The sequence below is a fragment of the Lissotriton vulgaris genome, chromosome 11 (assembly GCF_964263255.1).
Source record: "Lissotriton vulgaris chromosome 11, aLisVul1.2, whole genome shotgun sequence".
NCBI classification, from domain to species: Eukaryota; Metazoa; Chordata; class Amphibia; order Caudata; family Salamandridae; genus Lissotriton; species Lissotriton vulgaris.
Genome location: NC_141699.1, coordinates 727429483 through 727442187, shown reverse-complemented (window position 1 = coordinate 727442187; position 12705 = coordinate 727429483). Strand labels below are relative to the sequence as shown.

At 43.7% G+C, this 12705-nt stretch overlaps 1 protein-coding gene across 1 annotated transcript in view; it reads left to right on the top strand.

The window, feature by feature from the left end:
- The window catches only part of LOC147683395 (unconventional myosin-VIIb-like), a 1214266-nt gene that overhangs the window by 525967 nt on the left and 675594 nt on the right, over positions 1-12705 (top strand). The window contains exon 19 of the mRNA XM_086943813.1: positions 2126-2220. Coding sequence (XP_086799939.1) covers positions 2126-2220 — 95 coding nt within the window. The remainder of the gene's footprint in view (positions 1-2125; positions 2221-12705) is intronic.

The following is a 12705-nucleotide window of genomic DNA, read 5'->3' as shown; positions in this document are numbered from 1 at the left end:
TTACTTCTTACCTCTCAAGCTGTTGCATGCCTTTTATTTGTTCACCTTGATTACTGTGCTCTCCTTTTGTTAGTCTTTCTGTCCATCCTTTTGAAATATTCCCTCTTACTTCTCTCTTCTGGTTGGTCTTCCTGACAGTGCTTTCTGTCCTCACCGCTCTTTGCGATTTGCCTCATCTTCAAGCTGGCCAACCACAGCACTTTCCGAATGCCACCTCTCTTACTTCTGTCCACTGGCAATGAATCTGTTTTCCACATCAGTACTCTTCTTTTTCTACAGCTTTGTCCCTCTCATCATCCGTTTTCCTGTTACCCTTCCAATCTCTGAAATGCTCACCCTCCCCTCTCTCTGCATCACCCCATCATTTATACTTTCACTAATTCAGTAAAGTGCTCTCGCTTTCATCTTCTCCCTAATTCTCTTCCTCATCATTCTACCATCTGACCAGCCACTGAATTGAATATTTTGAAACACTGAAACAGAAAAGCAGACAAAGTAGACTATGAAGGCAAAGGCCATAACAAGCGTTGGCAAAGCCAACAGGCCCTGTTGGCTTTGTCAATCCTCTTGTGGCATAGATAGCCACTGTAATTGCGAATCCAAGGGGTTTCTCTGAATAGTTTTTAGCAGATTACAAATGCTGTTCAGAAACGTCATTTGTAGTTATGCACACCCTGGGTGGTTATCTTTGAATGCATTTGATTTTATTTTAATCTCATTCAAGAATGGTAACTATGCACTTTCGTCTGCGGTAGCCATCTTTGAATAGGAATCTAAAAAATTAAACAAATGAGTTGGAGTTGCCCACCTCACATGTTTGCGTCATCATATTATGCTCATGTTAATGCGAATTAGAAAGATGGGTTTCTCTCACAACATTTGCATAATAAGACAGTCATAATTGGTGTAACTGTTCCTCATGCTCTGGGTGTCCAGTATCACTGCACCTTTGATGCTTACATCCCCGGAAGTATTGTATAAAAAGTTAAAGTGCTCCCGGGTTCTCCAAAGAGGAAATGATTTGGCAGGAATCACTTGTGCCCTTCGGCAAAATACTGTTCAGTTAGCACTATTAGGAAGGTTGATACAAAAGAGGTTTCATCTTATTGAGTTTGGGACATTAGACGTCCTGAAATTGTGAGGGGGTAGACTTAAGGTTTAATAATATCTGAGTGAGTAAACATTGGGAGTTTTATCCACAAACTAATTTTTTTAATCTGAGTTGTCAGTAAAAGGGTGACAGGGTCTCAGTGAGTGGAGAATTTGTGACATCAGAAATGTCTGGGAGAGATGAGCTACAAATATTTAGACTTAAGGGAGAGAGGAGTTAGAGTGTGTAAGAATGTGGTTTTTAGAAATCTCCATTTGAAAGCTGTCCGATATGTACAGAGTTATGAGTGGAATAAGAAAGAAGTGGGGTGTGTCCTAAGAAGTGTATCTAAAATAATTTCCACAAGATAGGTGGTCTGCTTAACTAAGGGATCAGCCTAATACTTTTGAAAAAGGGATCATCTGCTTGACAAATTAATAAATAGCCAAAACCAGCAGGCAGCAAGATATTTAATTTGCAGTTCCCATAACCGATTATTTTGGGTAAATTTAATAGTATGCAAAAGTAAGTTAGTTCTTTGATTAGAATGAAATAGCATCTTGGGACCTGGGGCACCAGTGGTAACAGAGAGTGCCACCATATTGCTTCGTTCCATATCACAAAGGAGGTTTCCAGATAGGCTACCTTGAAACTATGTCATGTGACAGGTAAGCAGGTACAGAATTATTTTCTTCAGTCAACACACAACAGAAATAAAGAGCTTGAAGAACCCTGGTTCGATGTCTATTTTTTGCTTTGTGAGGGCTCAACCATGGCAGACCCTGGCCCACAGAGAGTGCTGCTCTCTGATGCTAGTGTTGAGAAAATGATGTAGAAAGAAGGTGTTTGGAAATGTGAGATGTGAGTGTGGTAGAAATATGTCAAGTATGGGCAATGTCAAGTGTTAGGTATTTCGTAAGAGATATGATTTGTATTTTGAGAGCTGAGTGTGACCTCTTAGTTTTCAGGACTGTGTGCAATTTTTGGAAGGAAGAGCTGAGTTTAAATGAGTAATCTCTTCTTCTCTTCTTTAAGGATATGCATGATACAAAACTGGAGGTAACGCGAGAGGAAGTTATCACCTCAATGGCCATCCTACTGCAGAAGGTGATACGTGGTTACAAGGACAGGTGAGTTATTTATGATGGATTTCATTTTAACATTTTTAGTTAATAATAAAAGCAAATAAAGTGACGTAGCAACACCATATAGTTCAATGCCTACAAACTATGGGAGTGCACAACTAGAGGGTATGAAGTTAACAAGGAACCTCATTTTAGGTAGTTAAAGATGTGTACAAAGGGTTACTGAAAATCTCTTCATTATTCACAAGTTTTCCGAAATCCACAAAAAGTGGTTGGTTATTAAGGATTTGTGCAACTAAATGCAGGCTGACTCCTCCCAGATTTTCAGTGGAGGACTATGGAACACTGTATAAGTTTCCAAAGCTGTTTTTGTTACTGAATTTAATTTCATTTATTAGCCCCAAGTTTATTTTGACTTAATACCTCTTCAGTATTGTATCTTTCATATATTTACATGCTAAAATTATTCCCTTTGTCAGACTGCAAATTCCATATAATTTCAAAATTGCAATAGCCATAGGCCAACCAACAGTGTTGGTGTAGTAGCACATACATCTCAGTTGAAATGGCTCAAACTTCAGCCAGTGAAGTGTAACTTCTAAGCTATCCACTCTCTCTAGTTGCCACCATAGCAGATTTCTACAATGCACCCTTTGTGAAGAAGTCCCTGAAGAGAGCTCTGCTCTTTAATACCCCAAGCCTTATTTTTTCTGCATTTTATCTTCTACTTGGTCTTCTCTGCAATTCAACCGGACATAGCTTCAATTCCAATCATCAGTTGTTTCTAGAGTTTAAATCACAAGTATTCCCTGGCCCAGGACGACTTCACCCACTACCACTACGGTAGAGAAAGAGAGGTGATTGATCTCTGTTAAATTCCTGCTCAGACTGTGGACATAAGAAAATGTGTTGATGATTCACACAATTAGTGCATTTATAGCATTATCCATACCTCAGACCTTCTTGCTATGTAATCTGCAAGACATGCCATTCAAAAGCTCTAAAGGACAGGCAAAAGAGGCTGACCGTATATCTTCGTGAGAATACATTTTCCCCTTCTAAAGGCGATGCCCCCTCCTCTGTGTATGATTCAGTACAAAGTGCTCCTTCACAGACTTCCACAATGTAAGCACAAACAAGGAAGCATGTGGAGCATGTGTAAGGATGCAATGAGTACTCTCTTCAGAGCCCAACATATAAAGGTTGCAGAAGGGATTATGTATGTCCTTACAAACCCACCATCATTCCAAATAACCTGAGTAATGTAGGTTCCGGTCATAATCATCACTATACAGCACATGATGGAGGTCTTTCAAAAGTTAGTTCCACATCTGCAACATCATTATTCTTCACAGTGCCACCAATATGGCCACCTCAGCAACATCTTCTGGTGCTACCTAAGACACATCAGATGCCATCTTCACAAGACTTATCAATTCCACATCTGGTGTCACTACCAGCCTCTCAGACACTAATACATATGGATGACAGCAACTTGCTGGATCGTGATCACGACACATACCGGAACAAATCTGAAGGTGAGTTTGTATATCAAGAGTAGGAAGATAATGGTGATCACCAGGATGAGGAAGAATGGAGGGACTTCATCTTCCCAAAGAGGGAAGCAAACGCCTCCTCATCCAGACTCTCCAACAAATGACATTGTCATGTTCCATGCACTGCTGGGAAGAGAGGCTAAGAAGGTGCACCTCCCAACATCTTTTGTCGAACAGCAGTTTGCAAGCTCTGCTCAGTTCCACTTTGTTCTTCCTGAAGGTACATGCGAGAAAACCTGACATGCTCTTCGACAGACACACACTTTTTGGCAACGTGAAAAATATGCGACACAGTATAAATTCAGACTCTGATATAGCACTCTTGTTAGGAGTCCTACAGTACAGAAGTCCTCCTGCCATGTCCTTTTGTGGTTTCAAATGTATGTTCATCCATTATCCGGACCTCGCTCGACATACAAGACGCACGTATCGGGTGTGCTCCACCTTTTGACACAGGCACTTCATTTAAACTCGGGACGCAACTGTCCTAACCCACTACGCCTGCCAGCATAGCAGCTCTCCGATGATACCTCATCCACATTCTACACGGACGTGGCTGGCTTTCCACCGTTCCGTGCCTCCTCGACCCCGTTACTACCGTAGCCCTGCAGCCCTGATGATTCACATCTCCCTCACGGTGTGACGAAACACGTGTCGGCTGGCTACTATTTTCTGTACTGACCAATATTTGACCTATAAACAAACTTTCATTCACACAAACCTTTGTATCTGGCTTTTTTGAACTTTGAAGTATCATTTTTCTCTCAAGCAATTTCACTAGTCCTTACATTAGGACTACAGACTACACTTGCGTGTGCACAGGATTTGTTCTTCTTCCCTTTTGGTTTAGGCCGCCCTACACCATCTCAGGGTTTTTTTTTCTTTGGGTTTGTGTTCCCCTGTCCTGTTTTTGCACCGAGTGCCAACCATATCAGCAGCAAGATCACACTGCTCAGAGCGCCACTGCTTCCTGCTCTCTTAACGCAAACCCATTCAATCATAACAACAGACAAGGTTGCAAATACTGCCCTTCAGGAAGTCCAGCTAAGACCAAGGCGATTCCACAGACAGAAGCCAAGTTCCTTAAGACTTACCACAGGTAAGCAGGGAGGAAGAGAGGCTCTTCAGAATTTCTCTCCAATGATATGACTAAGCGAGCCTGACTTGTCCATGCACCCCCTCCCCGAAAACCCAAATACAGGCCATAGTGAAATAATTTCCTATTGCTGAGTGCCACAGTTAGTGGAGTCAGTGCACTTGGAAAAACTGCCCAGTCTCACATTTATTTCCAGGAAGGAATATGGTTGACTACTATGACTATGGGAACTTCAGTAGTCAATTCTAGTTGTTCTTTTCAAAGGAGGGAGTGAAAAGGTGCCAATCTGGGTTTTAACTCTGCACTCGTCCTGGGTATTATGAAAATGGGACCATGAAGACATATCTTTGACCTTAAAGAACTCAACAAGTTTCTGAACAAGCAGTCAATCAATCAATAATAAACTTTAGTCGATCTATAGAAATGAACCATAAAAGTATAGAAAGATAAAAGGTTACTGTACATGGCAATAGAAGTGATTTCCATAACGTTAAAAAGGTGGAAGAAATGCGTACAATTACAGTTAAAAAACGAGTAAAATGAGAGCAAATAAAATTTCAGTTGAGGCTCTGCTACCCATTTCAGTCTACTCAAGTTTCTACTTAAAATCACTAATAAACATTGAAAAATATATACAAAATATTAAAAAATAGTGAGTCAAAAAACCACATAATGTACCTATAGCGATACAGCCCCTCACCACCGGCCCAGTAAAATACCACTAAGGAACAAACCATGTCACAGACCGGAGAAACATATAAAATGGTCACATCATGAATTTAAGGACACAAGCGGATAGGCTAATCACAGCTTGATCTGAATCTAACTGCACACCTCAAAAAGCTAAGAACATATCACAAGGAGTTTCTGGAAAGCATTTGCAAGAAAATAAAAGCTGGCCTGACCTGTCTAAAATTGCACTTCTTTAAAAAAGGGACAAGATAAGATTTTCTAAGAAACTCGTAAAAACGGCAAAACATTAAAAAATACATCATGTTCGGTGGAGACTTCCCGTCGAACCCACAGGTAGGAAGGCTCTGGCCCCTATATGCCCCACCCAGATGGGCCAGGAGATAATGAAAAAGGTCCAAACAGAACTTGGTCAGTAAAAATTTGTCATAAGAGATTTTCAGCCATAGGGGATAGGGCTTATTTGTTGGAACAATTTTCAATGAAAAATACCCACGCACACTAAGCTTCTTCAGCTCCTCTTCTTCCCTGTCCATCTGATTTTTTTTAAAGAAGTTCTCCTTCACCCAACTCTGATCTCTTTTGCACATATACTCTGGGTTAATAAATAGATCAAGCCTTCCCAGGTCTGCAAGACTTTCCTTCACATACTTAAACCAGGAAATACAGTGATGGTAATCTAGGGAAAAGCAATCAGTTAAAATATCCTTAGTAAAAGCTGTTCCCTCCCTGAGCCACAAGTTCATCCACATTGCTAAAGGCCGGTAAGACTGTCCAAGACTCTCCAGGACTGTCTGGGACACAGTCAGGGACTTGGGCAAGGACTGTGAAGTGGGTAGAAAACGTACACAGAAAGAGGAGTACAGGGCTTCCCAGGATCACACAGGAAGTCATAGGAGAAAAGGGATCCAAAGGGGAAGCCTGCACAAAGGAACAAGATACCTAAGACTCAGAAAGGACAGGCACTCATGAGGCGATGTAGCATTCAATATAACTACACCAGAACGGACGTGCAAGACATATATATACACACACACAACAATACCAATAAATGGAATGTGGGGTAAAGCACTCTGGAGCTCCAGATGGTAAGACGTAAGCTCCTCACCCACAATTGCTGTTATATATATACTGACTGCAAATACCAACATATAGGATATGCATGCACAGTCAGGGTCTATGGAGCTGATACCTATGGTGATGTTATAAATGTAACTCAAAGACAATACTCACTGTGAACAAGAAACACCACCTAGGTTATCAGCTGTGCCCATGGATCCTGGTGATCAAACAGGAACACGCAAGGCAGTAACAGCAAAGGGGTAGAATTAAACACAAGCACAATAGACAAGGAGCTAGCAAGCAGGAGTGCTTAACGGGAAAAGAAGGAAGGCACCGGGCACACTTGGCAGACAGCAGGTAACAAACATACAAGGTAATAGAAGCAAGACAGCAGGAATAGAAAGACAGCAAACTGGCAATGGGAACCAAGGAAACTGGAAGAAAGGCAGGGACTGGAAAAGGATACACAGCAGGGGAGTCTACAAGGGTATACTAGAATAGTGCAGTATCAGGAGCAGGAACAAGAATTGAGCAAAAGCTCAATAGCCAAGGTAGCACTTCAGGCAGTGTTAGTTCAGGAGCAGGGAATTACTATAGCTCAGGAGTTAAGGTAGCACTGCAAGAAGTTCTAGTTTCAGGAAACAGGAAATATCTACAGCTCAGGAAACAAGGAGTCACGAGAGCACTGCAAGCAGTGCAAATCAGGAACAAGAAATAGCTGTAGCTCAGAAACAGGAACAAAAAATAACAATAGCTCAGGAACTCAGGAAACAAGCTAGCACTGCAGGCAATGCTAATTCAGGCTCAAGGAATATCTATAGCTCATGAATTCCGGAAACAGTGATTACAAAAGTTCAGGAAACAAGTGTCGGTTTCACTGGTACACAGATACAATGACCAATCTGGACTGAAGGAAGCTAGGGCTTAAAAGAGCTCACAGTAATCACATGAATCAGGTTTGAGCAGGCTAGCAGCAGACAGCCACAGGTGAGCTGAATTCCTCCACCCATCCTTGGCATGCATGGGTGGAGACGAAGTAGTGAGCAGGGAATTCTAGGTAATGGAGCGTCAAACATTAGCAGGCTGACTTCAAGCATGCAAAAACAACAGTTGATGGACAGAATGCAGAACGATGTCATACATTCACCCCAGTACAGAGATATGGGCCTAAATCCATCGTTTGTTTGCACTCCACAGCACACCAGTTCAGACATGGCCATATGCAAATCAGCGTTGAACCTGTGCCTCATGGGAACAGTACAGCCCGAACTGCCAAGCCATGTCTTCTCTGGACCAGAATCAAGCATCCTAGGACCGGTTTCTGGCTGTCAGCCGTCATCAGCCAGGATAGCTTGACTCCAGTGGTATGGAGAGCACGAGACTCACGTCTGAGCATACCCGTCCCACTCGGGGTGACAAATGCAAAAACAACAGTTGATGGACAGAATGCAGAACAATGTCATACATTCACCCGAGTACAGAGATCTGGGCCTAAATCCATCGTTTTTTGCACTCCACACCACCCCAGTTCAGACATGACTATATGCAAATCAGCCTTGACCCTGTGCCTCATGGGAACAGTCCAGCCCGAACTGCCAAGCCATGTCTTCTCTGGACCGAAATCAAGCATCCTAGGACTGGTTTCTGGCTATCAGCCAGGATAGCTTGACTCCAGTGGTGTGGAGAGCACGGTACTCACGTCTGAGCATACCCGTCCCACTCGGGGTGGCAATTGCAAAAACAACAGTTGATGGACAGAAAGCAGAACAATGTCATACATTCACCCCAGTACAGAGAACTGGGCCTAAATCCATCATTATTTTGCACTCCACACCACCCCAGTTCAGACAGGGCCATATGCAAATCAGCCTTGACCCTGTGCCTCATGGGAACAGTCCAGCCCGAAGTGCCAAGCCATGTCTTCTCTGGAACGGAATCAAGCATCCTAGGACCGGTTTCTGGCTATCAGCCGTCATCAGCCAGGATAGCTTGACTCCAGTTGTGTGGAGAGCACGGGACTCACGTCTGAACATACCCGTCGCACTCGGGTGACAAATGCAAAAACAACAGTTGATGGACAGAATGCAGAACAATGTCATACATTCACCACAGTACAGAGATCTGGGCCTAAATCCATGGTTTTTCTGCACTCCACACCATCCCAGTTCAGACATGTCCATATGCAAATCAGCCTTGACCCTGTGCCTCATGGGAACAGTCCAGCCCCAACTGCCAAGCCATGTCTTATCTGGACCGGAATCAAGCATCCTAGGACCGGTTTCTGGCTATCAGCCAGGATAGCTTGACTCCAGTGGTGTGGAGAGCACGGGACTCGCGTCTGAGCATACCCGTCTCACTCGGGGTGACAAATGCAAAAACAACAGTTGATGGACAGAATGCAGAACAATGTCATACATTCACCCCAGTACAGACATCTGGGCCTAAATCCATCGTTTTTTTGCACTCCACACCACCCCAGTTCAGACAGGGCCATATGCAAATCAGCCTTGACCCTGTGCCTCATGGGAACAGTCCAGCCCGAACTGCCAAGCCATGTCTTCTCTGAACTGGAATCAAGCATCATAGGACCGGTGGCTGGCTATCATCCGTCATCAGCCAGGATAGCTTGACTCCAGTGGTGTGGAGAGCACAGGACTCACGTCTGAGCATACTTGTCCCACTCTGGGGGACAAATGCAAAAACGACAGTTGATGGACAGAATGCAGAACAATGTCATACATTCCCCCCAGTGCAGAGATCTGGGCCTAAAACCATCGTTTTTTTGCACTCCACACCACCCCAGTTCAGACATGACCATATGCAAATCAGCCTTGACCCTGTGCCTCATGGGAACAGTCCAGCCCGACCTGCCAAACCATGTCTTCTCTGGACTGGAATCAAGCATCCTGGGACCTGTTTCTGGCTATCAGCCGTCATCAGCCAGGATAGCTTGACTCCAGTGGTGTGGAGAGCACGGAACTCACGTCTGACTTCAAGCATGAGCAGGCTGGCAGAGAGTGGGAACAGATGGTATTTTCCAAATAGTGACCAAATGGATGGAAGTCAGGATATGCATGCAAGGGGGTATCTGAAAGCTTATTAGAACACAGGAAACTCACACTATGCACCCCTCTGGTGGTGGGCATGAGAGTGCAAGGAGCGAATCGTGACAAAGACAATAGATCAGAAAGCAAAGCTGTCCCCAGTTCTTCATGAACTGTAATAGATGGAATACACTGTGGTAGGCATAAGAGACTTTATTAAAAGTATTTTCAACAACCTGAAGTTCCTCATGCTCCATGTGTCCCCAGATCTCACTGCCATAAGTCAACTTAGAGATGCACTTAGCCTTGCAAATCTTTGAGGGCCTGATCGGTCTGTTGCCCAGCCTGGATGCAAAGTTTAAAATTGCAGAGTTGGTCCTCACTAAGTCTCCTTTTTTTCCTACTAATAAGGGGACACCAAGTCATGACGGCATCAAGGGCTACTCCCAGATATGAGAAAACGTCAGTCTTGGGGACTGGCGACGAACCCACCACGAAGGTGTAAGGTTTAGTGAGACGTGAACCTCCTTGCAATACAAAGGATTTGTTGTTATTCACTCACAAGTCCAAATCCTCCATAAACTGGACAAATGAGTTCAGTAATATATGCAAGCCACCTGGCTGTCCTGACCATAACCACAGGGTCGTCGGCGTACAGTAGTACTGAAAGACTCCGCCAGGCCGATTTGTGGACAATCGTATGGGAACTGCACTAAGGCTTGCTCCAAGTTGTTGATACACAAGGTAAAGAGGAAAGGGGCCAAGATACACCCCTGTCCATCTCCTCTCTCTAAAGTGAAATGGCGGGAGACTCTCTGACCCTATGTATATCGAACCGCCCCCTTGCATCCTCTGTGTAAGTCCCTCAAAAAACACGATGGCCGGACTAACTCCTAGGGACAACATGATCTGCCAGACTTCGATCTATTAACTAGATCGAAAGCCAAGGACAGATCCATGAAGGCTAAGTAGACAGTGCCGGTGCACATACCAGTGAACTTGTTGAGTTCCAGATACTAATTTAAAATTTGATCCATTGTGGGTCGACCTGGATGAAAACCATGTTGGGTGTCAGACATGATGTTTTTGTCCTCTGCCCAAGTAGAGATCCTATTAACCACTGTGTCTGGTAGAGAGATGGGCCTGTAGCAATGGAATTGTTCCAGTCTCCCATTTTGAAGACCGGTACGATTGTAAATAGGGCCCAAGAGGACGAACAGCCGGACCCAACTGCGGCATTAATAACCGCAGTAAGGGTAGGAGCCCAAATGTCCATGTTTGAGGTATAAAGGTACGGAGGTATCCAGTCAAGGCCCAGAGCCTCCTTCTTTGTTAACCCTGCTAGACCATCTCTAACTTCCTCCAATGTAAAAGCCACATACAGGATCCCCTCGCCTAAGCACAGGTCTACCGTCATGGTGGAGGAGGACAAGAACATGTCCTCAAAGTACCTTACCCAATCGTCTTCCACAATTTGTGAGTCAAGGAGATTAATTTTGGCTCCTGCCAAGAAGGGATTGTTAAGTAAGCTCCAGAACTTGAAGCTATTAGTCAGGGTGCTGGCTTCTATAAGGTTTGCCCAGGCTTCGTCTTTTAAAGCAGATTTACTAGTGGCCAGAGCAACTTTATAGTGTTTACGACAGTAGAGGGGTCTCTAGGTTTCGTGCCAAGGCTATTCTCAGGCACTTAGAGGCTCATGAGCATTCAGGATCAAACCATCTTGGAACTGCAGGGGGATCCTGTGCCACAGGAGCCTTTAGAAGGCTCACTATTGTGCAAGAAATAACATTAAAGGCCCCTTTACTATCTGATGGCTCAGCCAAGCTGTCTATACAGGTTGCAAACACTTTATGACACAGGGAGAACAGGGACTCGTAGAACTTATCAGGGGAAATCTGAACCTACTTCAATCTCCTCCCACCGTCTGTAGTTGACAGCGACCCCCTAGGTTCCCCCTTATTAATTTGAGCGGCTCAAGGCCAACGAGTAGACATACACACAGGGTTATGGTCACTGTGCTCACTCTCCTGAATAGCAAAGTCGGAAATAAATGCAAAAAAGGGTGTGGAAACAAAGATAAAATCAATAAAAGATTCACACCCTCTACCAGTGAAAGTGGGATTAATATTGTTGCTCTCCAGGGACAACTTATTCATGTATAACGTTAAATTGTGCTCATTTACAATGGCGTTAAGTAAGTCGCCCTGTGACGTATGCTCCATATGCAAACCGTAGAGCCGGCCCAACCCATATATTCAATCCCTACTCGCCTCGGGTCCCCATACAAACTAATGTTAAAATCTCCTGCAATCACAAGGTTAGTGTTGCTCTGATTTTTTTAAATGCTGGCACATGATTTTTTTTTATAGATTTTAGTACAGTAATTATATTTTTATACTTAGGGTGACAGATTCGATCTGGATGGAGTTCCTTTATGATAGTGTCAGACCTCCTACTTTGTTTTAATATAGTGAGAGACACCATCACCACCATCACAATGGATGCCTCCCATAGTGATGTAAGGCGCATATGCCTCACAACTGGAGCGGACCACTGTTTTGTAACAGGTTCAAATGGTCCTTTCTCCATTTTCAGTTAGCTGTTGTAGAGAACCATTTAGTTTGTTCTCAGTTTCTACTTTCTGCGTCCATTAATATGTAAGCAGGCGTCCCGCGGCTGCATGCATTCAGCATTTCAAGTTGGAGGACGCCACCGGTAATGCAAGGGACACCGCCACTGACCGTGTTGTTGTAATTTTAGCACATGGTACAGAACGATCAGTTTTTAGATCTTAGATGTTTTCTTAATTCTGCTGCATTTTTCTTTAGGGATTTTTCCTTTAGTGATAGTTTGTTTATTCTTTGGAGCATCGGTTTATTTTTTCCACTGCATGTTTATGTTGCAGATTCAATAAAGAGGATATTGGCCATACTGAAAACGATTTTTTCTGTGTTATGTGCAGGGACCTAGTTATCCAGTATTAGGGGTGTGTTTCATGGATTCACATGCCTGAATCATTCCCCGTCGTCGAGACGGGAGCCTACGGTACATAAAAAAGTAATGTCCTATAGACATACATAGA